Source organism: Lissotriton vulgaris, chromosome 1_1 (assembly GCF_964263255.1).
Source record: "Lissotriton vulgaris chromosome 1_1, aLisVul1.2, whole genome shotgun sequence".
Classification (NCBI taxonomy): Eukaryota; Metazoa; Chordata; class Amphibia; order Caudata; family Salamandridae; genus Lissotriton; species Lissotriton vulgaris.
The window spans coordinates 1412981737-1413009459 of record NC_141685.1 but is presented as its reverse complement, the minus strand read 5'-3'; the positions used below and the strand labels follow the sequence as shown (position 1 = coordinate 1413009459).

The following is a 27723-nucleotide window of genomic DNA, read 5'->3' as shown; positions in this document are numbered from 1 at the left end:
CAAATGGTGCATTTCCAAGCACATTTGAGAAAGCGGGAAGGTTAATAAAGCAATTGTGAATCTGTTCTAACAAAGACAGTGACTGGCAAAACTGACACCACCAGAAGCCCGTCCTTGCGATATCCTGTCACATTGAGTAAATCCCCTGACAGCGTTATCACTAAAATTATAGACAACAACCTGAAACCCTGGCAGCTATGTGGCGCTATTCTCGGAGGTGTAGTTGCAACAAATTATAAGAAAATGTCATTTCAGACGGAAGACAGCTAAAATAAAGCCATTTTTGGCTTAAAAAAAAAATCGGTTGTCTTCCGCCTGATTTGGGTCTTTTGGCATGTAGGCGTGGGCACTCCAAAATGTAAGCCATGTATGGGTTGCACATGTAATGAATTCCCTGATGTGCCTGTAGTTCTTTATGCTTTGAACAACACCTGCAGTTCTATATGTACATGCAGGCTTTGCTGCTGCGGCATATGTGAAACACCTCAGGGGTGTTCATATTGATCCCGAGAGCTTCAATGCCATAACAAAGGCCTCCGCAGCCCTCTGCAGTGCACAGTACTGTGGCCTGATATCTTCTGGTGGAGTTTGGAAGGGGGCCCCTCCATGTACTGTGCAGTAGGGCCTCCTCAAATTTAGTTACGCCCCTGGAGAGTATGATATCTAATAGTTTCTCACATGTGTATGACTTAATGAACATACTCTACTAATGTGACAGGGGGTGTGGACCTTATCCTGCTAATTAGGGCATTCTCAGTACCTATTATATTTCAGTTGATTATCCCTGTATCGTACTCTACATCTAAACATATTATATTCATGTCCCCGAAATTAAAGGATCGAAAGATGTAGAAAATCAGACATTTTGCATCCAAAACTATTTGAATCTGAAATTATGGATCAGGAATTATGAGAAAAAAGAAGCATTTTGACAAATTCCCAGGTCTACCACTAAAGGTAAATCTGGAAATGCGTCACAATCCATGGGTGGATGCGCAGGAACACCCATGGAATGCCTCCTTGGGGCAGGGTAACGCAACGCAGTGAACTGCGCTGCCTTGGGTTACTCCACAGTTCCAAAGCCACACAGGCCACCCATTTAAGTTGGCTTGTGTTTGGTAAATGTCATTTAGGTATTGTGTTGCCCTTGTGCTACTTTGTGTGACGCAAGTGCGATGCAAAACCATCATAAATATGGGTTGAGGTTTTTTAACATGGGACTTTACATTCTAGAATTTCTACTTTCTATCATTCTATAGGCGCTCTGAGGCTGCAAAGCTATGATCTGCAGCACTTTACAAAAGTCTCAAAGTAAATGCATTGCAGTGGCAAGGGCTTGAAAATACCAGCGTTCAAAGTGCTCTTGGTAACTAAGCCAGATTTGCCTGTAAGATGCCACACATGACATTGGGCCAATTAGCAGCTAAATACCCTTGGGGGCTCGGGGGCATTTTACAATAAACGCTGAAACGAGTCTAATGTTATTTATATAGCGCGCTTCACATCCCCTCCCATGCCTAAAGCAGGGAGTGGGTAACTAGAAGGCGAGGGCCGACCTCCCTGCATCCTGCTATCTTGATTTCAGTTTCCAAGACAGCCTTGGGCTTCTTGGGTTCCGCCGCCCATGTGCTGTTCACTGATCTAACATATTATAGGGTGTCATTGATTTCTAAGCTAACTCCAGTCAGACGAGATGTGGGGTCACATTGGAATATTTGTAAGCAGATGTTTATGTAAGAGTGGCGCATTGCTGCTGTCGACCTCAGCTCTGTCCTCTCAAAGGCTGCCTCGTGTGATACACAGCCTCGCAGAGGTCACTGCACTGTAATGCATTTCATTTGTACTAGAAGCATAAAATTCAAGAAAAAATTGTATGTCGATAGAAAACATTGGAGGAACAAACACTGATGTGCGTTGCACACTTCAACACACATGCAATTTTCCTGTTTTTTGAGACATTAAAACATTTCTCCTGCTTCTCCAAATGTGTTTTTTTTTGATGCAACACCCAATCTGGCTACCTTAATGGATCAGGGTTTGCATCAACATCTATGGGTGTCTGTGCAGATCTGCCCACATAGCACTATCTCTTGAAATAAGGTGCTACAAAGCAGCACAAAGTGCTTTTTGCGCTGAGAATTTAGTCAGTTTCCAGCGCAAAATACCTTTTGTGCTTGAAAGTAAATACCATGCACCACTGTGTGCCGCTCTGTGCCGGAACAGGGCCTTACAAAGTCTGGGACTTTTGGTTTGTAGCCCATACGATTTCCATAAGCTACCTGAGCAGTCCCGGGACAAGATATGATTCACGTCAGAGTCAACTTCTTTCACAGAGTGCTAGGCACACACTTACATTCATGAGTGTTTCTTCCAAGCTCATATAACAGATTCAGAGAAAGCCGCACACAGAGGGGGCTGCCTTTGATGGCCGTATGCCCCGCTTTACACACTGAATATTGCACCCCCCCCCCCCTCCCCCGCTGAGGGCCGGTGTTCGGGGCCTTCCTGAACCACACGCTGCCCAAATGGCCCTCTGTAATGGCTGCTTCAGGCCAGCGGCAATCACTTCATGAACTTGGTCAGATGTTTACACAACAGAAGTGAAGAGGGGAGAAGACAATGGAAGACAGCGAGCTGGAGCAGCGAAGGAGGAGAAAAGTAGAGAGGAATGCCAACATAGTTTTTCAATTGCCACAATTTCCCTTACAGAGCGCAGCATGGGCATAAGCAGAATGAAAGAACAAATAAAAAGAGATGATGGGAGACAGCGAGCAGGAGCAGCGAAAGAGGAGAAAAGTAGAGAGGGGTGCCCACAGAGTTTTACAATTTCGACAATTTCCCTTACAGAGCGCCTGGGATGGGGTGCAGAGGCAGTTCCAATTCATCGTCACTGCGTCGCAAAATGAACACGGCCGCATGCTCGCCTTACACTTCTACTTCCTCCTGCGTCACTGAATACGTTCGGCCCAAGAGAGCATTCGCCCTAATCTGCCCGGAGACGCCCGGTGACATCATTGTCACGCGACACACCCACAAATGCGAGGCGACATGCTACTGTGTCGCGACGCACAGTTTGGAAAGCACTGGCCTACATCTTGCAGCAATTGCAGCCTATTTACAAAACAGGCAACACCTGTCTCTTTTTAGAGTACCTGCAATCAAAGCATTTATGGAAGAATTAAAAAAAGTATCCCTCCCAGGTTGCCACCTTCTCCAGTATGGAACCTGAATCTTGTCCTTACGAGACTCATGGGACCCCCTTTTGAGCCTCTACATACATGTGAACTGCAATTTCTAACATGGAAAACTGCTTTCCTTGTTGCCATCACCTCTCTCAGAAGAGTAGGTGAAATACAAGTGTTCACTATACAAGAACCATTTTTTCAAATACATCCTAATAAAGTGGTTCTTAGGTCTAATCCAAAATTTCTTCCAAAGGTTATCAGACCTTTTCACCTAAACCAATCTTTAGAGTTACCTGTGTTTTTCCAAAACCCATACTCTGTAGCAGAAAGGGCATTACACACATTAGATGTTAAGAGCTCTGCTATACTACATAGATAGAACTAAATCCTTTAGAAAGACAAAACAATTGTTTGTATTTTTCTCTCCTCCACACAAAGGCAACCCTATCTCTAAAGGTGGGATTGCCAGGTGGATTGTAAAGTGTATACGAATATGCTGTCAAAAAGCTAAACGTACACTAACAGTTCCTCCTAGAGCACACTCCACTCGCAAACTAGGAGCCTCTATGGCTTTCTTAGGAAATATACCATTAGAGGACATATGCAAGGCAGCAACATGGTCTACACCACACACCTTCACTAAACACCATTGTGTTGATGTGCAAGCCAAGCAGCAACCTGCAGTAGGCCAAGCTGTCCTTAGAACACTATTTCAGACTACTGCAATGGATACAAGCGACCACCGCTAGGGAAGACACTGCTGCACAATCGATGCATAGTGTACGATCTGCAGCTCATATGCCTCAACCGGAAAATGCTACTTACCAGTATGCATCTGTTCTTGGCATGTAGAGCTGCAGAGTCGTACACGCCCTCCCGCCTCACGGACTTGTATCCATTCCAGTTCTCATCTTACTTAGATGCACACGCATGGACATCCTTTTTTTCTCTTCATTTATACTAACTCCATTTCCCATCATGGCGAAAAACAATCAAAGGATGGAGTCGATGCCCATGCGCAGTATTGTCCAAGGGAGGAGTCACCTATATCGTGACTACAAAGACTTCTCCAAGAAGACAACAAACTGCAATCATCCGAGCCCAACACCAGGTGGCGATCTAATGCATAGTGTACGACTCTGACGCTCTACATGCCAAGAACAGATGCATACTGGTAAGTAGCATTTTCCTTTTGCTCTATGCCATTAAAAGATTTTTAAGATTGTAGAAGACCAGGCAGCTTCCCTAACAAAGTTTAATAAAAACCACGACAAAATAAGAAAACATGCTTTGAATAAGCCAAAAGGCAGCAGACGTCAGTGATGCTAGCTTTGTCACTGCTTATTAGCTCTTGCGCAGTGATGCTGTTAGATAGCTGTAGAGGAGATTGGCCCCCGTTCATCCCCTTGACCATCACCTACCCAGCCGGACATTGGGCATAGTTCACCTTGTCTCCCTGTTGTATCTCAACTCCCTCTCTGATGTGTTTCTATGCCCTCCCCCCTTCCTTCTTTTACTTCTATTCTCGTAGCCTATACATCTATTCTAAACTGTTTTTGCCGAATGTTGAGACCTGAGCAACATGGCTGATGTCTAATGGAGTTGCTAGACAACTAATGAGGTGATTGGCCCTGGTTTCCCCCTCGACCGTCACCTACCCAGCCTGACATTGGACACAGTTCTTCTTCGTCTCCCTGCTATGGCTCCTTCTTCCCCTCCTTTCCTATAAATCCTCTCAACCTCGTTGTTTGTTTACTGTACATTATTACGATATTGCAAATGATGCAATTTGTAACGCAATGTTTCTCTGTTATAGCGCTCTGATACCTACGGGTCTAGCCAGCGCTTTATAATCAGTTTGATGTACCTCCTAATGCAGCGTTCCCCTGGTTAAGTGCTCTGATACCTCCGGGTCTAGATAGCGCTATATAACAGTCACAAATCAAAATAAACTAAAAAATGGTGTTCGAGGCATATGAGCTGCAGAATACACACTGTGCATAGATAGTCACCTAGTGTTGGGCCCGGATGACTGCAGTTTGTTGTTGTCCTGAAAAGCTCTTTGGAAGTCACAAGATAGGTGACTCCTCCGTTGCACCACATTGCGCATGGGCATCGGCTCCATCCTCAGATTGTTTTTTCCTGCCATCGGGCTCAGATGTGTTTCCTGCGCTCCTGTTTGGAACCGAATTTCTTTCGACGCGCAATCCTCACCCAGTTCAACGGTATTGATTCTTCAACAACTTTGAAGTCTTCGATTCCGGTTGTCGACGATGGCCTTCGGGCCTACTTAGGCCTCATCTTCTGGCTCATGGAAAGGACGCCATTCGAAAAGTGTCCTCAATGTGGGTCCAAGTTTCCCCACACCGATCTACATGAGGTGTGCAACCTTTGCCTCTCACCGGAGCACGAGGCTAAAGACTGTTCCGCTTGTGCCTCTTTCCATTCCAAGAAGACGATTCGGGACCGACGAGCTCGAAGAACTATGGCTCGCTCGTCCGTTTCGATCCCAGACGACATCTTTGGAGAGGGCATCGACGTGCCAGAACACCAGCATGCAGAAGAAAGCTCCAGCTCTTCTGATGCAGAAGACTCAGAAGTCGAGGACATCACTCCAGCTCAGTGGGTCGTAAGTAAGACCGTCGACCCCAACCCTTCCTCAACACCCTCAAAAAAGGCTTTGGTCACACCCTCACCTTCGGGCCCGGGTGCACACCGAGAGACTGCTTCCCACGCCCCGCCTTCAGGCCCGGCAAAGAATCCTACTAAGCCTTCAGGCTGCTCGAGCTCAAGCCAGCCTATTCCCGGTGCCGATCTGATACTGACACCAAAGAAGAAGCCATCTTCCTCAACCATGCTGACCGTTGCTCCAACACCTAAGCACTTGGCGCCGAAGAGTGGCAGCGGCTCATCCATGCCGAAACCTCAGTCGGAGCTGAGTAAAAACCCACCCAAAGGCCCCGACTCACACGCTTCGGAGCCAAAGAAATACCCGGAACCGAAAAAACATGTTCCGGTAAAGGACATTTCAAAAGGTCACACTTCTACACCAAAAGACTCTAGACCATCTACAGACTCAGTGCCAAAAAAACCTCCGGAACCGAAAACTAGGATGCCAAAGGATCTGCCCTATACAGAATAACTTTTTACACCAGATCCTCACCAAAAAACTCTTGTTAAAGACCCTAAGACTGGCCAACTAGCTCTTAATTCCAAGAAGAAACCACTAGAAGCGCCAGCACCTCCTCCTCCAAAGAAGAGACATTGCAACCTCTCCATTAAGGATCCCTTCTCCACCACCTCCCCATACTGTTCCTCCTCCAACACCTCCTCCACCACATCATTCTCCTACACCATCCACTAATCCAGATGATGATGTGGATACAGACTCTGATGACAAGTAGGGGTGCTCATGACCCAGCAGAGACCAATAGTCCCCCTCAGTCACCTAATCCTTAGGATGATTATAACACCCCTGATGTGTCTTACGTCCCACAAGATGATGTATACCTGTCCAGGCCTTCGCCTCCAGAGGACACTATAGGTTTTAACCTACTAGTCCAAAGAGCTGCCCAGTACCATGGGGTTGACATGCACACTGATGCTGTGGAGGAAGATTTTCTTTTAGACACTTTTGATAACACACAAAGGTCTACTGCTATTTTGCCAATGCTTAAAGGCGTCATTAAGCACACAACTGGTTTTTAAAGATCCTGTTAGTGCTCGGGTCCTCAACCCTCGCATTGAGAAAAAATATAAAGCTGCCACTACAGACCCTGTTTACATCAGAGGTCCAGCACCACTAGATTCTTTAGTAGTGTCTAATGCACGTAAACGTGCTAATTTACAAACATCAGGCGAGGCCTCACCACCAGATAAAGAATCTAGCTCCTTGACACCTCTGGTAAACTAAAAGCGTCACAGTTAGCTAATATTTGGCGCATTGCCAATACCCAAGCATTGTTGGCAAGGTATGACAGGGCACATTATGATGAGCTGGAGTCCATAATGCAGCATCTACCAGACAAATATAAAAATAGGGCCAATGAACTCATACAGGAAGGTAAAAATATTACTAATACTTCCATTCGTTTGCCCTAGATGCTGCAGATACTGCCTCAAGGGCAATCAATACCAGTACCCTTTTGCGGAGACATGCCTGGCTACGTATTTCAGGGTTTTAAACCTGAGGTACAAAATTCCATCCTCAATCAGCCATTTGATGAGACACATTTATTTGGCCCTAATGTTGATGTGTCTTTAGAAAAAATGAAAACAGACGCAGCAAAATCTATGGGAGCCTTGCAGCTGCAAGTTCCCAGACGTTCTTTTTGTCGCTCATCATACAGAGGCAACACAAGAGGCTACTCCTCCGAAAGCCCCTCTACTTCCTACAAAACCCCTAGTCAATCCACATACACTAAGGGCTTCCAGAAAGGGGGTTACAGAGGTAACAACAACAAAGGCAGAGGCAAAACCAACAAATCCCGCTCTGCCTCCACCCCTACCCAGTGACTTTCCTCCCCTTCCCCCCAACATTCCACTCTTGTGGGGGGGGGGGGGGACTACAGCAATTCCTTCCTGCCTGAATCAACATCACATCAGACAGGTGGGTGCGACAAATTATTCAGTCAGGTTACTGTCTAGAACGAACATCTACCCCCCCAAACATACCAGCCAAACCGCGTCCAATGTCACAAGAACATCTGTCACTGTTAAAGCAAGAAGTAATGTCTCTGCTAGAACAAAAAGTGCAATAGAACCAGTTCCTTTGCACCAACAAAACAAGGGGGTTTACTCCCTATATTTTCTTAATCCAAAAAAAGGACGACTCTAAGGCCTATTCTAGACCTCAGACCGCTAAACATATGCATACAGTCGGACCATTTTCACATGGTCACAATCCAACAAGTCCTTCCTCTCCTGTTACAAAACGACTTCCTTGCTACTCTAGATCTCAAGGATGCATACTTCCACATTCCCTTTCAACCAATCAATCAATCAAAGCATTTATATAGCGCACTACTCACCCAGAGGGTCTCAAGGCGCTAGGGGAGGGGGGGGGGATCCGCTACTGCTCGAACAGCCAGGTCTTGAGCTGCTTCCTGAAGGCGAGGTGGTGCTGGGTCAGGCAGAGGTGGGTCGGGAGGGAGTTCCAAGTATTGGCGGCGAGGTAGGAGAAGGACCTTCACTAGGCTCACAGGAGGTATCTCAGATTTGTAATAGACGGGCAGCACTATCAATTCAAAATACTCCCATTCGGAGTCCCAATAGCGCCTAGAGTTTTCACCAAGTGCCTAGCAGTAGTGGCAGCACATTTACGAAGACAGCACATACATGTCTTCCCGTACCTCGGCGACTGGCTCATAATAGCCAGCTCATACAACCAGTGTGTGGAACACACTCACGCCACAATCCACAACTTGGGGTTCACAATAAACCACACCAAGTCTCATCTGCAACCATCCAAAGTACAACAGTACCTCTGTGCTACAATAAACACCTCAACAGTGCTAGCTTATCCCACTCCAGTAAGGATAGCCAGCATGCAAACCCTTCTCACAAAGTTTCAGCCACAACACTCCCTTCCAGCAGGAGTGTTCATGCAACTCATAGGGATGATGGCCTCTTGCATTTTCATAGTGCCCCATGCAAGACTTCAAATGCGCCCTCTACAAGAGTGCCTATCACATCAATGGAACCAGGCTCAATGTCAATTGACAGACCTAGTTTGGTAGACGGTCGGACTCATCGCTCTCTGCAGTGGTGGAACACCAAAAACCTTTCCAAAGGGCGACCGTTCCTAGAGCCAGTTCCCCAAATAGTCTTGAAAGCGGACACATCGGTCTCCGGCTGGGGAGCCCACCTGGTGCAACACACCATGCAAGGCAGGTGGACACCACAACAAAAGTTACTCCATATCAATCACCTAGAGTTACTAGCTACATTCCTAGCATTGAAAGCTTTCCAAAAACAAGTGTCCAACAAGGCTGTGTTAGTCCGCATGGACAACATGACAGCCATGTATTACATTCAGAAACAGGGCGGAACACACTCCCTGCAAATTTCTCAAGTAGCTCAGGACATCTGAAAGAGACACGTTAGTGATAGATTCCTTACCTTAGAATATCCCCAGGCGTCAGACTGGATCCGGAAACTTTTGCGTAGCAATACCCCTGCGCGCTGGTAGGCGTCGTCTGCGGCTCCGCGTCCGTCGTCGGCGTCGTGAGCGCCGGGATGACGTCGTCGGAGTACTTAGACGGCGCCCATGCGCGCTGACGTCAGTTCTTCTTTTTTCCGCGCCAGCTAGCGCAGATCCGGAAGAAGCTCTACCCCCAGTCACTTTTTGACTGAAAAGTTTTTGATCCTTTTTGATCTCTTTTAGTCGACTGTCTCGACTATCGGTGCCAGGGATGCCCGGGTTCAAGCCTTGTTCGAAGTGCGGCCGACTCATGTCGGTCACGGACCCCCATCGCCGGTGCCTGAAGTGCTTAGGCCTCGACCACGACGATCGAACCTGCGTCGACTGCCGGGCCCTGACGTCGAAGGCTAGGCGGGAGCGGTCCCGCAAGCGTCTCGAGCTGAGGCACTCGGCCCCGCGCCGCTCCAGGTCCCGGTCCCACGGGAGGTCGAGGGACAGGTCGCGAGGTCGGAGTCATCGACGTTCCGGAAGTGGACACCGATCGTCTGGTTCCAAGTCCTCAGGTAAGAGGCATGAGAGGTCGGAACGACACCATCGGTCCTCCGACCCGCCCCGACGCTCGCTCGAGGCGGCCGGGGACTCGGGCGACACCGCCCACGCGGCTCCGCGGGAGTCGCAAGCGTCGCCGCCTGCCCCACACCTTCGGGTCCCTGGGCACGGCGCGTCGCAGGAGGAGGTCGAGAGGTACCTCATGGTCATGAGGGCCCTCCCTCCTCAGTCGGTTCCCGTGGCGCCTTCCGGCCGATCGGCTCCGTCTGGAGGTCCTTCCGGGTCGGGCGCTTCGGCCCCGACGACGTCGGGTGCTTCGGGCCCGGCGCCGCTGGCGACTTCGGCGCCGCGCGACCTCGCTGGATCCGGCTCCGGATCCGGGACCTCGCCGGTCGACCTTACGACCTCGCCGGCGCCGTCCCTTCAGGTGTCGTCCCCGGCAGCCGATGTGGTTGCCGACCCCCAATGTTTCCTACGGTCCTACTCAGGAGTTGGAGGGGCGCCGCTGGGCGCCGATTCCGTCGGCCTTTGGAGACTTCTATCTCCACGAGGAGGCCCTGGCTGTTAATCCTGGTCTCCAGGAGCCAGGTGATGAGGAGCAATGGGAGGGGTCCGAGGACCCTCTGGCACGTGATACTGGATTTACGTCGCCCCCGACTGTGGCTTCGGAGGCGGGTTCTGCTTACAGCGTAGTGTTGACGAAGGCAGCTAAGGCCTTAAACCTTCAGCTCCCCGTCGCGGCCGTGAGGACTAATCTCCTCACTGAGGTCCTCAAACAGCAGTCCGGCTCCGCGGAGCCCCTCCTGCCGTTCAATGAGGCCTTGTGTGACGTTCTGCTGGGCACTTGGTCCAAGCCCGCCACAGGCCCCCCTGTGGACAGGAACGTGGCCAGACGCTACCGCCCGGCACCGGGCGACCCATGCTTTTTGTCCACCCATCCCACCCCCGAGAGCCTGGTCATCCAGGCCTCTAACTCCCAAACCGCATTCCCGTCGGCCCCGCCCGACAGGGAATCCAAGAGATATGAGCAGTTGGGAAGAAGGTCTTCTCGTCTGTGAGCCTAGGGCTACGGTCTGTGAACACCAACTGTCTCTTGGGCCGCTACACCCACACTCTGTGGGACACGGTTGCGGAGGTGCTGCCACAATGCCCTGAGGAGGTCAGGGCTAAACTCAGCCAAACCCTTGCGGACGGCCGAGATGCGGCACGCTTCTCTATCCGGTGTGGGCTGGATACCACGGACTCACTGGGCAGGGCGATGGCAACGACGGTGGCGGTTCGACGCCACGCCTGGTTGAGGTCCGCCAACTTCTCGGCCGATGTCCAGGCCACCCTCCTGGACATGCCGTTTGATGGCCGTCGCCTCTTCGGCGACAAGGCAGACCATGCGCTGGAACGTTTCAAGGACTCCAGGGCCACGGCCAAGTCCTTGGGCCTTACGGCCCCACGCCAGCAATCGGGTGCCTTTCGCTCCTTTCGTGGCCACGGAAGGGGCGCCCCACCACGGACCGTCAGCCACGCGCCGCAGAATGTTCAGCAACGCGGTGGCGGCCGTGGGAACCGCCGTGGCGGTGGTCGGGGCCAGCGGCGAGGCCAGTCCACACCTCCCTCAGCAGCCCCCGCCTCAAAACCTTCCTAGTCCGAGTTTTCAGGCCCATGTGACGCCTGTGGGAGGCAGGGTTCGCCATCACCTCTCCCACTGGCATACAGTCACTTCGGACAGGTGGGTGCTGCAAATTGTCCGAAGGGGTTTCTCCCTCCCCTTCGAGTCTTCCCCTCCATCCATGCCACCTCAATACCACCGTGTGTCGGGGGATCACTTGCAACTTCTGCAAGAGGAGGTTTCGGCCCTCTTGGCCAAGAGGGCCATCGAGCGCGTTCCTGGGCCAGAAGTAGGACGTGGTTGTTACTCCCACTACTTTCTGGTACCCAAGAAGGGCAAAGGGGGCCTACGCCCTATCTTGGATCTGCGGAACGTCAACGGCTTCCTCCGGACGGAGAAGTTCAAGATGCTCACTTTGGCTCAGGTCCTGGCTGCCCTGGACCCGGGAGACTGGATGGTAGCGTTGGACTTGCAGGACGCCTATTTCCACATCCCCGTCCTGCCGGCCCACCGGCGTTACCTACGGTTCATGGTAGGCCAAGAGCACTTTCAGTTTACCGTGCTCCCCTTCGGCCTTGCCAGCGCCCCACGGGTGTTCACGAAGGTTATGGCGGTGGTCGCAGCCCATCTGCGCAGGCAGGGGATATCAGTCTTCCCCTACCTCGACGACTGGTTGTTGAAGGCGGGCTCGCCCCAGTCAGTCGTCAGCCACCTCCAGACTACGGCCGACCTCCTGCACTTGCTGGGGTTCTCCATCAATGTGCCGAAGTCACACCTGTGTCCCTCTCAAAAGCTCCTCTTCATCGGAGCGGTTCTCGACTCGGCGCAGTTTCGGGTTTACCCTCCCGAACAGCGGGTTCGGGATATTCAGGCTCTGATTCCTGTCTTCAGGCCGTTATCCCGGGTCTCGGTCAGGTTGACGCTGCGGGTTCTGGGGCTGATGGCCTCCTGCATCCTTCTGGTGCGTCACGCCAGGTGGCGGATGCGGGCTCTGCAGTGGGACCTGAAGTTTCAGTGGGCCCAGCATCAGGGCAACCTGTCCGATCATGTCCTGATCTCAGAGGGCACTGCGAAGCAACTGCAGTGGTGGCTCACGGACCGCGACTGGGTCAGTGGCAGACCCCTCTCCCTACCCCAGCCGGAGCACGTAGTTGTGACGGACGCGTCCCTCCAGGGCTGGGGAGGCCACATGGGAGAGGCGGAGATCAGAGGCCTCTGGTCTCCGGCGGAGTCCCGGCTCCACATCAACCTTCTGGAGCTGCGGGCGATTCGTCTTGCACTGAAGGCATTCCTCCCCTCTGTCAAGGGGAACGTAGTGCAAGTGTTCACCGACAACACCACCCCCATGTGGTACTGCAACAAACAGGGCGGTGTGGGGTCGTGGACCCTCTGCCAGGAGGCTCTGCGCCTCTGGCAGTGGCTGGAACATCAGGGCGTGACCCTGGTGGTTCAACACCTGGCAGGCTCTCTGAATGCCAGGGCGGACGAACTCAGCCGCCGGTGCATGATGGATCACGAATGGCGTCTGAACTCGGACGTGGCGCAAGGTCTCTTTCGACAGTGGGGAGAGCCTTGGTTAGATCTATTCGCCACAGAAGAGAACGCGCAATGTCAGCAGTTCTGCGCGTTGGAATTTCCAAGGCGGCACTCGCTCGGAGACGCTTTTCGTCGCGAGTGGAGCTGCGGTCTGTTGTACGCCTTTCCGCCTATACCACTTCTGCCCAGAGTGCTGAAGAAGATCAGGCGCGACCGGGCCCAGGTCGTCCTTGTGGCTCCGGACTGGGCACGAAGATACTGGTATCCCGAGCTACTCAGCATGTCAGTCGATCCCCCGATTCGTCTGCCTCTTCGGGAGGACCTTCTGTCGCAGCAGCAGGGGACGGTCCTGCACCCGAACCTGTCCAGTCTCCACCTACAAGCTTGGAGATTGAGCGGCGGCAGTTGAGGCCATTTGACTTGCCTCCCGAAGTCTGTGATATCATTCTGGCAGCCAGGCGTCCCTCCACAAAGTCGGTATACGCCTGCCGGTGGAACAGATTTGTGGGCTGTGGATCCTCTCTCTGCACCCCTTTCGGAAGTGCTGCTCTTTCTTCTTTCCCTTGCCCAGCAGGGCTCTGCTCTGGGCACTCTTAAAGGGTACCTTTCTGCTCTATCAGCCTTCTTGAGGCTACCAGATCAGCCTTCTTTATTCAAGTCCCCTATTGTGAGTAGATTTCTGAAGGGCATCACGCACATGTTCCCTCCTGTTCCCTTCGTGATGCCCCAGTGGGACTTGAATCTGGTTCTCACCTATCTGATGTGTGCTCCCTTTGAGCCGCTTCATAACTGCCCTCTTCGTCTCCTTACTCTAAAGACGGCCTTCCTGGTTGCCATCACCTCTGCCAGGAGGGTGAGTGAGCTCCAGGCTCTTTCTTCTTCTCCACCTTTCCTGTCTGTTCATCCTGATAAGGTGGTGTTACGTACACGACCTTCCTTTCTGCCCAAGGTTGTCACGGCCTTCCACATCGGGCAGTCCATCACTTTGCCCACCTTCTTTCCGCCTCCGCACCCCTCGAAAGAGGAGGAGAGGCTCCACCGCCTGGATCCAAAACGTGCGCTCTCCTACTACCTAGATCGCACACGCCAATTCCGGGTAGATGACCAACTCTTCGTTGGTTACGTGGGCGCGAAGAAGGGAAAGGCTGTGCACAAGAGGACCATCTCTAGGTGGATCATCTTGTGTATTCAAGCATGTTACTCCATGGCGAGGAAGGAGCCCCCGGCTGGATTGCGGGCTCACTCCACTCGGGCCACGGCAACGACAACTGCCCTGGGCCGCGGTGTCCCTCTGCAGGACATCTGTCAGGCAGCCACGTGGGCCTCGCTGCACACGTTCGCAAGACACTACTGCCTGGACAGTCAAGTCCGGAGGGATGGCTTCTTTGGCCGTTCCGTCCTCCAGGACTTTCTGGTGTGATATTGGTTCGCAGACCCACCACCGGGGTTGGTATTGCTGGGGTATCTATTCTAAGGTAAGGAATCTATCACTAACGTGTCTCTTTCAGATGCACAAGTTACTACTTGTGTAACGATATATCTGTAAGAGACATTAGTTAGTGATAGATTCCTTACCGACCCACCCATCCTTCCCGTTCTGCGAACCGATATCTAGGGTTAAGGTCATCCCCTTTCAGGGCCCTAGTTTCATGGCACCAGTGTTAGTTCTATCATGGCTCTGCGTATCTGGCGCGGAAAAGCTGTGTTATCAGAACTGACGTCAGCGCGCATGGGCGCCGTCTAAGTACTCCGACGACGTCATCCCGGCGCTCACGACGCCGACGACGGACGCGGAGCCGCAGACGACGCCTACCAGCGCGCAGGGGTATTGCTACGCAAAAGTTTCCGGATCCAGTCTGACGCCTGGGGATATTCTAAGGTAAGGAATCTATCACTAACAAATGTCTCTTACAGATATATCGTTACACAAGTAGTAACTTGTGCATATGGCTCTGGGCTATACCTCAAAACCTATTCCTTCTAGCCCAACATGTTCCAGGAGTACAAAACACCGTAGCAGATCTGTTAAGTCGTCAGACACAACAAACCCACGAGTGGGAACTTCATATGCAAGTTCTTCAACCATTCTTTCAGATGTGGGGACAACCTCCGATAGATCTCTTTGCCACTCATGAAAAAACCAAATGCCCAAGCTTCGCCGCCAGATATTCACACCCATTGTCCAAAGGCAATGCGATATGGATGAACTGGTCAAAAAGATTTGCGTACGCTTTTCCACCTCTACCACTCATGTCACTAGTAGTACGCAAACTACAGCAGCATTCTCTAACCCTCATCCTAGTTGCTCCAACGTTGGCCAGACAGCCGTGGTACACAACACTGCTACAACTGTCTGTGGTACCGCACCAAAAATTATACCCGTCTCCACACCTTTTAACACCGATCCATGGAGAGATCAGGCACCCGGACCCAGCTCAGCTCAACCTAGCGATTTGGCTCCTGAGGTCTTAAAATTTGGATATCTGAACCTTCCTCCAGACTGCATGAATGTCATAAAAGAAGCTAGATGCCAACCACTAGGGCATGCTATACAGCCAAGTGGAAACGCTTTGTAATATATTGTCACAACAATAATACTAACCCCTTAGACGTTTATATTCAACACATCATAGGATACTTACTGCACCTCCAAAGATGTAACTTAGCCTTCGCATCTATTAGACTGCATCTTGCTGCATTAGCAGCATATCTGCAAAACAGACTGCATCTCTCTCTGTTCAGAGTGCCTGTTATTAAAGCCTTTATGGAAGGTCTTAAAATAATAATTCCTCCCAGAGTGCCACCTTCACCTGTGTGGAATTTAAACATTGTTCTCACACGGCTAATGGGACCTCCCTTCCAACCATTAAATAATTGTGAACTACAATTTTTAACATGGAAGGTTGCTTTCCTAGTAGCTATTACTTCTCTGCGAAGAGTTAGTGAACTACAAGCACTAACAATTCAAGAACCCTTTTTGCAAATGCATCTTAATAAGGTTCTTCTACGTACTAATCCAAAATTCCTGCCCAAAGTAATTTCTCCCTTTCACCTCAATCAATCTGTGGAACTGCCCATTTTCTTCTCGCAGCCACAGACATTAGCAGAAAGAGCTCTTCATACCCTAGATGTCAAAAGAGCATTTCTATAATACATCGAGAGAACTCAATCCTTTCGTAAGACAAAACCACTTTTGGGTGTCTTTCTCACCACCGCACAAGGGTAATCCCATTTCAAAATCTGGGATTGCTAGATGGATTGTCACAACAATAATACTTTCGTAAGACAAAACCACTTTTGGGTGTCTTTCTCACCACCGCACAAGGGTAATCCCATTTCAAAATCTGGGATTGCTAGATGGATTGTCAAATGCATACAGATTTGTTACCACAAAGCTAAACGTACGGTTCGAGGCATGTGGGCTGCTGAATTCATATCTGTGTATGGATCGTCGCCTAGTGTTGGGTCCGGATGATTGCACCTTGTTGTCCTGGAAGAGTCTTCGAAGTATCACAAGATAGGTGACTCCTCCCCTGGACTACCGTGCGCATGGGCATCTTCTCCATCCTCAGATTGTTTTTTTCCGCCATTCGGTTCGGATGTTATTCCTATACTCCAACTTCGGAATCGAAACAAAACTTTTATAGAGGCCAAAAGGCCTTCGACTGTATTGTTCTCGCTCGGTACTTCTTGAGTCGATCAAGCTTTCCATCTCGAACCAGTCGTCGACGCGGGCCGTTGGGCCTTTTCAATGCCACGTGGGCCTGGTGTCGATGGAAAAGAGCCCGTTCAAAAGGTGCCCACAATGCCACTCCAAGTTCCCGCATACTGACAAGCACTCGGTATGCAACAAGGGCCTTTCTCCAGACCATAAGGAAGAAACCTGCCCAGCCTGTGCCCAATTCCGGTCAAAGAAAACCATACGGATTCAACGGGCCGCTAGGCAAGAGATGCAGCGACAGGCACCGGAACCGGACAACATCTTCGATGATGACCAAGAACTTCCAGAAGCTTCAGATTCGTAGCTAGAGATTGTCACCGTAGAGGACTACTTGGACTCCGACGACGAGATCGGGGCAAGTCGTGAGTACACTGACCCCAACACCGATTTCCCTGTTACCGAAGGTTCCGGTCGAGGCATCGCCAAAAGGCCTTAGCCAAGATCCAAGAAAACATTCGCCAGCCCCGCCGTCCGGCTCGGCTCCGAAACCGAAACCTAAGCCTTCAGAAACCCCAGGGCCAAGTAACGCGATCCCAAAGAAGGTTCCAGAGCCCAAAAAGGTCATCGACCCGAAGGGTGTCAACCCGAAGAAGGCCGTACAGCCTAAAGGCGTCGACCCAAATAAAACAGTCGACCCGAAGAAGGGCGTCGAACCGAAGGGCGCCAACCCTAAAGAGGCCGTCGAGCCAAAGAAGGACATCAAGCCGAAGAGCGCCGACCGAAGAAGGCCATCGACCCAAAAAAGCCGGCTGTGCCGAAAGTCGCCGAACCGAAGAAGGTCGCCGACGGAAAGGGTGCCGTATCGAAGCCTGTAATCCGGCCGGAGAAGGCTATCGAACCAAAAACAATCGCTCCGAAAACACTAGTCGATCCCAAAAAAGCCATCGACTCGGCAAAGGACAGCCAACCGAAAAAACCTGTCGAGCGCAAGAAACGTGTCGAACTGAAAGACCCGGTCGACCCAAAATCACTCTTCGACCCGAAGAAAGGGCCAGAGCCGAAGAAGAGCAATAAGGCACCAAAAGTCAACGAAATAGAAGGTGTTATCGATCCAAAGCCAAAAAAGTCAAAGACACAACCAAGGACAGTGGAGGAAGAACTCTTCCATCCAGATCCATCAGACGACCAGGCAAAAATATATATTAGAGACTGGTAAAGTCACAATCCTGCACAGGAAGAAGAGGCCACTGGACACGGACTCTCATTCCCCCATTCCCCCAAAGAAGAAGGACTTTGGGACTTCTCCAGACCCTTCATTCCTTTCTATGCCACTATGCCTACTACACCTTTTGCTCCTTACACTCCTTCTCACTATGGGGACAATGAGGTAAACACAGGGGAGGATCCACAGCATGATTATGATTATCCAGAGGATCCTAACCCTCAAGATGAACCATGGGGGGAGCCAACTGACCCATATGACACCCATCCCATCCCTGACGTCTCCTCATATCCAACTAAGCCGTCACCTACTGACAACACCATTGTCTTCAACCAACTAATAGACAGGGCAGCGCAGTACCACAACGTAGACATGCACAATGACCCTGTAGAAGAAGACTTCTTATTTGACACCTTCCCTACTTCAGAGAAAAGCGTCAGAACACTTTCTATGCTAAAGGGAGTGTTAAAACACGCGCCTGATATATTTAAAGATACAGACAGGGCATGCGTAATCAATCCCAGGATTGAGAAGAAGTATAGAGCAGCCCTTACAGACCCTACGTACATCAGAGGTCAGTTACCATTAGACTCACTGGTAGTGGCTAATGCATGCAAAAGGGCCAACTCACAGAGAACAGGGGAGGCTCCTCCTCCTGATAAGGAGTCAAAAATACTAGAGGCCTCAGGTAAAAGGGTAGCATCACAGGCCTCCAATTCATGGAGAATTGCGAATACACAAGCTCTGCTAGCTCGTTACGACAGGGCGCACTATGACCACCTTGAAAGCTTAATGCAACACCTGCCTGAGACTTTTAAAGCCCAAGCTAATGACCTCATACAGGAGGGAAAATATATTACAAACGCCTCCATCAAATGTGCGCTTGACGCAGCCGACACCGCAGCCAGGTCTATTAACACTAGCGTTTTACTACGACGACATGCATGGCTGCGTATTTCGGTCTTTAAGAACGAGGTGCAGTCCACCGTTCTTAACCAGCCAGTCAATAAAGACTTCCTTTTTGGCCCCGCAGTTGACACAATTTTAGATAAAATGAAGAAAGACACAGAAACTGCAAAATCAATGGGTGCATTGCAGTTTCAGCAACACAGAGGTTCCTTTCGACGCTCCTCATACAGAGCAGCTACACAAGGCAATACTTCACAGACCTCATCTTCATACAAAGGCAACACCCAAGGTTCCTTTAACAAAACCTCCAACAGAGGAGGTTATAGGGGCAACAATGACAAGGGAAGAGGACGTGGAGTCAATAACACCAGAGCCTCCACTGCCACAAAACAGTGACTTCGTCACGCTACCGCCAGACCACCTAACACCGGTCGGAGGCAGACTCCAACAATTCCTACCTGTCTGGAATGCAATTACCACGGACAGGTGGGCGAGAAAAATGATCCAGTATGGTTATTGCCTAGAACTCACTTCTACCCCACCAAACATACCACCCAGACACCGTCCTATGTCCAAAGAACACATCACCCTGCTACAACAAGAGGTGAAATGCAGGCTGGAAAAGGGGGCCTAGAGCCAGTCCCTTTCCAACACCAAGGGACAGGGGTATACTCCCTATACTTCCTTATTCCCAAGAAGGACGGTTCCCTCAGACCAATATTGGACCTCAGACCCCTCAATCAATACATACTGTCGGAGCACTTCCATATGATCACACTACAGTAAGTGCTCCCATTGCTACAGCAAGGAGATTTCCTGGCAACATTGGACCTCAAGGACGCGTATTTTCACATACCCATCCATCCAGCTCACAGGAAATATCTCAGGTTCACAATAGAAGGTCAACACTACCAATACAAGGTTCTCCCCTTTGGGGTGACCACTGCTCCAAGAGTGTTTAGCCACAGTAGCTGCACATCTCAGGAGGCAACACATTAATGTTTTCCCGTACCTAGACGATTGGCTCATACAAGCAAAATCGTGCCAACAGTGTGCAAGAGACACGTCTCAAACACTCCAGCTGCTACACAGCCTAGGGTTTTCCATAAAATACCCCAAATCGCATCTACAACCATCCCACATACAACAATATCTGGGAGCGACTATACATACCTCAGTGGCAAAGGCATAGAGTAAGGATTCGTAGTTATTCCTCGTGAAGGAAATAGGGTAGGTTCCTTGCATAGCCAACTCACGGTTACAGCATGCTTCTATGGACTGTCATCCCCTCAACGCGGCTCCGACGATATGCCGAGTGTTTGGAGGATCGTACCTTATATACTGACCAATGTGCCCTTAATTGTAACCTTGATTGGAATCGGATATTAATCGTGAGTTGGCTATGCAAGGAACCTACCCTATTTCCTTCACGAGGAATAACTACGAATCCTTACTCTAGTTTCCTATGTCCTCTAGGTAGCCGCATTGAGCCGGAAGACTACCCCCAATACCACGCATGGCTCATGAGGCCATCCTGCCTTAATAAATAAGTAAGCACTGAACAAACCAATCTCTCTCCTATAACACATCTACGTAGGAGAAGCTTATTACTTACCCTTTGTAAATGTGTGTGCATTATTCTATGTGTGTGTCCATGTCTGTTTTCCCTTACAGGGTTCCTGACCACACTAGGTCACAGATTACCCTATGTTTCGAACAGACATTTTCTGATGATAATTTTTATCCTAATATGATGTCGTGATTTATTATGCACTTTATCTTCACAGGTCTTGTTCTATTATCGCCAATTGGGCGCAACAGACCACTGGATCATATAAAACATAATTAGGAACATTACACCTAATTTTTTGTAGATTTTTGTAATCAACACTTTAACATCTACAACACATGTGAGTAAGGTGAGGAGGTCCGTGCACTCCCTCGTCCTGAAGGAGTTTCTACACTCCGAAACATGTCATGTCGACGCACTTTCTGAGGTTGATGTACATTAAAATACAGTAACAACCTCACCCTGCACCCTTTTAACAATACCAGCCGAGGGCTTAATAAATTTTATTTTTACCCTACGAGCCAGGTATTTTTTAACTTTCACCTCTCACCACTTCACTACTCACTACTCACAATAAATCTTCCCCTCACACTCACCAACACATAGTTCACTTCAAGTGCTCCTACGTAGTCGTAAGTCGCAGCACGCCGCATCCCGTAGAGGGGTGCGAAGACCCCGATGATGAAGCATGACACCAAGGGGCCTGTTGGTGTGTGAGGGGTATTCTACACAACACTGTGTGCTCCCCACCACTATAGGGATCACCACCACCACTAGAGTGGATTCTACTTTGTTTATGTAAATCAAACAAGATTAAAACCATATGCGAGGCACGGGGTTCTATCTCACCATATTCAAAGTGGCAAAAGACCATCCTTAAGATAAAGGTGGTCAATAGCTTTCATACTAGGGTCATATTAACGTGATACAAAGGGGGAAATAACTATGTAAGTATGCCCGACACCGTCTCGGTCCTGGGACCGACAGTGCTCTGTTTGACAGTCCCAAGAGCCTAATTAGGTTGGAACCGAACACTGTTCGGACGCATTCCTACATTTTCCTATGGGAGCATGCATTATGGCCATTTATCCAGTCGTAATACATGCTACTGTAGGGAAATGGGAGGTGCGGTTCATACCTGCACCCCGTCGCAGGCACCTCAAGGTGCCTGCCACAGAGTGCAGGGATCAACAGGGGCCTCCGCCCCCAACTGGAGGCTGCACAACACGCTTTCCGACATAAATCATGCCGGAAACCGTGCATCGTATTCCCTAGGCCCTCCTTTGGGATTACGAGCCGGTTCAGACTTGCCTACGGGCTCAGGGAGCCCATTGTAAGCCAGCTGAATCACCGCCGGTTTAGCTTCTGATCACCAGCATTGTAATGCAGCGGTCAGAAAGTAAACTGAGGGGCTGATTGCAATGCAGCCCGGAAGGCTCTTGCCGTCGGTCAGAGCCTTTACGGGCCGCATTGTAATCTGCCCCAAAGTGTCTTAATCCAGATATGCATGGATAAAATATCCTGTGATTAAGAATGTCTAATGTGAGGATTTGATGTCATTTTAGGTAATTCTCTGACTGGCAACTTGCATATTATAGGTTACATTTTAGATGTTGCAAAGGCCATTGCTGCTGATCAATACCATTTGGCATGCACAGGTGATCACTATTGGGCACTAGAGTTTGAGTCATGAATGTGGTGTCTATAGCAAAATAGTGCAATTCATATGAATCACTAGCAGACATTATGAATGTGACACTTTCTAATATTCCCTTCCTTGTTCCTGCAGAATGTGATGTTTCTGGTAGAGACTTTTTGTCATAGATTCCTCACCTTTTGAACGGTTCCCAGACGGAAGACCTGATTTAGATCTTGGTGAACGGGTTACTGTTTCACAATGGTGACAGATATCCCATCCACCGAAATATAAATACTATTTTATCCTATGAGATTTATATTTCGTCAGACGGTTTATCCGGCACCGTTGTGATGGAGTAACCTGTCCACCAAATCTAAATCGGGCCCTGACTCGGGAAACTTTTCAGCACTATTTCTACATGCTAGAGTGTGTCGTCTTGTGGCTTCATACTGACACCGTTCCACTCTGAAAATTAAGCACAGCGCCTATATAGGGATCACTCCTGCATGCTGATGTCACTTTCTTTCTTTCCATTCCTGCAAATGTGGATCTGGAGATTCTTCTCATCTCTCTGTTCACAGAGTCGGTGTACCAGAGGTCAGTCGCCGTTAAGTATAAGAAATGCAAGAAGTTGAAGCAGGATTCCCCTCCCTTGTGCAATTCACAAGACTTGGTGTGGGGTGGCACCACCCTTCTTGATCTCACTACAAAGTAGTTTGACCTCTGTGCCATTACCGCAGATGGTTCCAGCACCATTTGAGTTTTTGGGGCCTTTAGCCATTCCGTACCGGATCGAAGAGTTCTGTGCAGCCATGCTCCAGCTCTTTAGGTCTCTTCCAACTCCCTCTGGTGCACCTTAAGGCCCAAGAGGCATTCCACCAGGGATATCCCCTATTGGTTTTCCCGCTATACCAGCTGGACCCTCCTCACTTACCTTGCCTCTGGCTCTTGTTACGACTCCTTTGCTTGTGCCACAACCCACACCTGCCCCATTGACGTTGGCGTCTATGCCGACTTTGCCGCCTGAAGAAATGGCAGCTCCAATTGTCCTTTCTGACACTGACTCAACTGCCAGTCTGACCTCGACTGCACTCATGCCTAAATCCACCTGAGGCACCGCTTCCCTAACTAGAAGTACCACAGGCTAGACAACACACTCTTCATTCCCTTTTTGGGATTGACTGATAATGACCATGATCTGGGTGATGAATTTGCTCAGCTCCACTAAGATGGCAATTATTGCGGGACTTATAGGAGGCTAGTAGCTTTGATACCTCGCCAGAAATGTTTTTTTTCTCCTCCTAGACCTGCCGCAGAAGAGCAAAAACATGGTGATGGATGGATGGATGGAATGCTTGAATTAATCGGCCACTGGCAGTCCCTTGGGCCACATCCCAATTCTTTGTTTTTCGCCCACCATGTGACCTCGGTTTGGACCCAGCCATATGCAAATCAATTTTGACCCTGTTCCTGTCCAGCCTGACCTGCCAGGCCCTCTCTGAATTGGAACACTCTGACAGCCTAGTGATCACCAGCACTAGCAGCCAATGAGCCTACCTTTCACGCGTACCGGTATTCTCCTTGGCAGTAGACAAGTGCCAGTACTCACAGTGGTAAAAAAAACAAGTGCTGTTACTCAGTACCTGTGAGTACTGGCCCGTTCAAATCACTGCACGTAGCACACAGAAAGTACTTCAGATTTGTATTAGAAGGGAAACAATACTAATTACTAATAAGGTCCTGCCCTTTCGAATAAAGTCAGCACCAAGAGACTTCACCAAGATATGGGTATTGGTAGCTGCACACCTCCAAAGACAGGCAAAACATGTCTAACCATACCTAGACGATTGGCTGGTGAAAGCAGACACCTTACAATTTTGCCTGGAGAATGTGACAAAGGTAGTGAATTGGTAGAAATTCATCTCCAAACCAGGAAAACATTTCTGGGAGCAGGCTTCAACATTCAACTAGCAAGGCCTTACCCTACAACACGGAGGGTTCAGGCCATACTTGCTCAAATCCTCCTCCACTAGATGTCACAAGCTCTGACAGTGAGGAAGTGAAGCTTTTAAGGATGATGGCGATGTGGTACTGCAATAAACGGGGTGAGGTCATGGACCCGGTGCCAGTAGGCCATGTGTCGCTAGACCACCAAGGAATTTTCCTAGAGCCACCGGGCAGAATCTTTGAATACTAGGACGAATTAGCTCTGTAGTTGAGGCCTGGTGGATCACAAATGGCAGCTACATCTGGAGGAAACGCAAGATCGCTTCTGTGATCTATGAGAACCTTTGCTCCCATCTATCCGCCACTACCAAACATGTGCAATGGGAACGTTTAAGTTTGATGGAGTTGACAAGATTTCTCTTGTTTGGAGACGTGTTCCACCTTGTGTGGAACTCAGGACTCCTTTATGCCTTTCCATTAATACCCCTCCTGACCCGAGTTCTACAGAAGATCAGGGCAGACCAGACACAAGTCATCCTACTGGTCCCGGATTGGGCACAGAGAGTAGGGTGTCGGGAACTACTGGCCTTGAGAATATATCCTCCTATCAGGCTGCCCCTCCTAGAGGACTTGCAGCTGTCAGCTACATAGCAGGGTTCTGCATCAGTGCTTTTACAATTTCCACCTTCATGCTTGCAACAACTGAACACCTTAGACCTTCGTTCACAGGTTGTTGTCATCTTAGCGTCCACGAAAAAATCTTTATATGCCTGTCACTAGGACAAATTTGTGGCTTAGTGCAGCACTTGCAAGAGTGACCCCCTAAAGGGCCAAATTATCTGATGTTCTGTTATTTGTTCTACCTCTTGCCCAGTAAGGCTTTGCTTTAGGCACAAGTAAGGGCTATCTTTTGGCCCTTTCGGCCTTCTTACAGTTGCCATATCAGCCTTTGTTTAAGTTGTTGGCTGTGGTGCGATTTTTGACAGGGCTGAAACTTGTTTGCCCCTTGTTTTGGCATGCTCCAATGGGACCTTGATCTAGGCCTGACTTATCTGAGGTGCTCTCTGTTCGAGCCACTTCACAGCTGTCTCTTATGGCTCTTTGCCATCAAAACTGTTCGCTTTTCCCATCACCTCTGCACGGTGTGTGAGTAAGCTTCAGGCTATTTGTGTCAATCCACCTCACAATTCCTTACTCCCACCAGACAAACTGGTTCTGTGGACACAGGTATACTTCCTGCTGAAAAATGTGGCACTGTTCTACATCGGTCAAACCATCACCCTGCCGGCGTCTTATGCTACACCCTACCCTTTTAAGGAGGAGGAGAGACTTCATTGCTTGTTCCCAAGAGAGGATTAAGCTTATACATAGATCATAACAAAGACAACTGGGTGGATGATCAGCTCTTTGTGGGGTTCTCTGGAGGGGAAAAAAGCAAGGCCGTTCAGAAGAGAACCAACTCCTGCTGGATTATGCTCTGCATTAAGATCTGCTATGCATTAGCCAAAAAGCAGCCTCAGGAAGGACTGCTTGGTCATTCTACCAGGGCCAAAGCTGCTACCAATGTGTTAGCTTGCAAAGTCACTATCCTAGACATTTGTCAGGCAACTACATGCGCATCCCTCCGCACGTCCACAATGCATTTTTTGCTTGGACAGTCCTGCTCGTAGAGTGGAGCACTTTGCCTGCTCAGTCCGGCAGGCCTTTCTGGTTTGAGTCCTCACAGACCCACCTCCAAATAGGTATTTCTTTGGTTATCTATTAAAAAGCTGATGAATCTGCTGCTAGAAGTCCCTGTTAGAAGAACATGTTGCTCGCCTTTGGTAACAGTCTGTCTGGTAGAGACTCTATCTAGCCACAGATTCCTCACTGATCCTCCCTGATCTGTGATTGAACTCTACCCATTAATAATATCCCAAGTTTCCGAATATGCTCCCTGTCCACTAATTCGGTTTTTGGTTTCCAAGTCTTGAGGTGCGTACGTCTTGAAAGCAACTGTCAGTGTGCGGAAGTGGTGCCTATATAGCCCTGCACGTCATTTCATGAGCGGAACCTTCTGTGCACCGAGGTATTGCTGAAAACTTTCCAGATGCAGTGACACCCGAGTAATTTTCATTAGGTGAGGAATCTGCAGATAGATGGTCTCTATCAGAAAGCGCGTTACCAAAGGTAAGTAACTTGTTCATCATTTTCACATAAAATTACAAATCTAAGATTCTGCGAGCATTAGTGATGCACAGCTGTACTTCTTTTGGTACATCTTAGGCTTCTGTGTCTCCGCTGCTTCTCAACTCTCACTTCTTTGTTGTCATTTTGTTTTTACATAGCATTGAATTTAATCTGCACTTTGTGTTCCTATTGTTATTACTTCTAATGAGACCACATTTATTTTTACCAGATCTCGAAAAGACCTATGAAGAAAATCAGAAAACGTTGGAAGAAAAAGCAAGACAGTTAGTGGAACTGGAAGAAACTGTACGCTCACTCCTGCAATCTATCAGCCAGAAGGTTGCCATATACAGCACTTGCTTGTAATCACGAGGTTAAAAACTAAAGCACAATTGTTGGGACCAAATTTTTTATAACTGCATTCCTTCAACACACTTTAAAGGCTGTATACACTCTAGGCAGTAACTTAAAAGCGAAAAAAGAGGTGTTACATACTGCCTATAACAACCAAAATTCCAACCATTTGATGCCTTAAATGTTTTTACATTTTATAAAAAATAAAATTCATTGATTTTCCAACCATTCTGTTTGATGCGTTTAATGTTTCTTTGCTCTTATGTTAAGTTAGAGCATTTTTACAATGCCCAGTCTGCCATTAGTATCGCCTAATAGCACTGTCTGGGACGCTCTCCAAAAGAATTGTAGACTTCTGTTGCAAACCAGGGTCTGCTTATATTTCGTCTATTAAATACTAGCCTGTCTCAAGTGGTGCATTCTTATTCAGTGAACTGACAGTGCATGATTTTGGTGTTGGAGAGGTGTGATTGTAGAGCTTCCCAAATATGTACACATACTTCTCTGACAGCCTGCCTTATTGCTCTGTGGCATGTTTGTGTGTTCCGTTTTGCGATGGCACATGCTGTTGCGTGCACCATTATATCCAAGAACAGGTTGTATTTGTGCTGTACTGGATGTCTGATAAATGTTCAGTTGAGAATTTTCTGATGGGTGTGCCCTGTCTGTGTGGGAGTAATACACTACATAGCCAAACATTCCAGCCATGAATGATTTTCACTCGCAGAATGGATTCGTTTCCCCCTTCCTTTAAAACAGTTGCACCCGTATTTTTGCAGTTTGGTAGTTTTGGGTTCAATTCAATTCGAACTTTATTAAAATAAAAGAAATCCATAAAAGCACAATTCGATACAATCGAACAGTAATTTCCACGGTAAACAGTGTATGAGAAAACACAATAGTTTTGGGTTGTTTTATGAACTTTAAGCATTTTAAGGTGTTATTGTGGATTGCTGATCACAAGCATTTTCATGCCTTTCTTTTGGTGCCTGTTTCTTTCTCTTTCCGGGATGTGTAAAGGATATTTCGCAAACCAGACTTTTCTCAACAGCATTCTGTGAAATAAAAAATTATTTTGCTTAAAACTAGTGATTTGTCCAATGCAGCGTTTCCCAAACTGTGGCTCGCGACACAATGGTTGGTCGCAAGTCGATTACTTGGGGGTCGCTAAAGTCCTGGCATATAAGCACATTTTTTATAGTTATGCATGGTCTTGTTTTTACTGCAATAGTTTAAT

At 48.9% G+C, this 27723-nt stretch overlaps 1 protein-coding gene across 1 annotated transcript in view; it reads left to right on the top strand.

Annotated features, from left to right (window-relative positions):
• The window catches only part of LOC147750619 (laminin subunit beta-1-like), a 308945-nt gene extending 282231 nt beyond the window's left edge, over positions 1-26714 (top strand). The window contains exon 33 of the mRNA XM_086967210.1: positions 26362-26714. Coding sequence (XP_086823336.1) covers positions 26362-26498 — 137 coding nt within the window. The 3' untranslated portion in view covers positions 26499-26714. The remainder of the gene's footprint in view (positions 1-26361) is intronic.
• The last annotated feature ends 1009 nt before the right edge of the window (positions 26715-27723 follow it).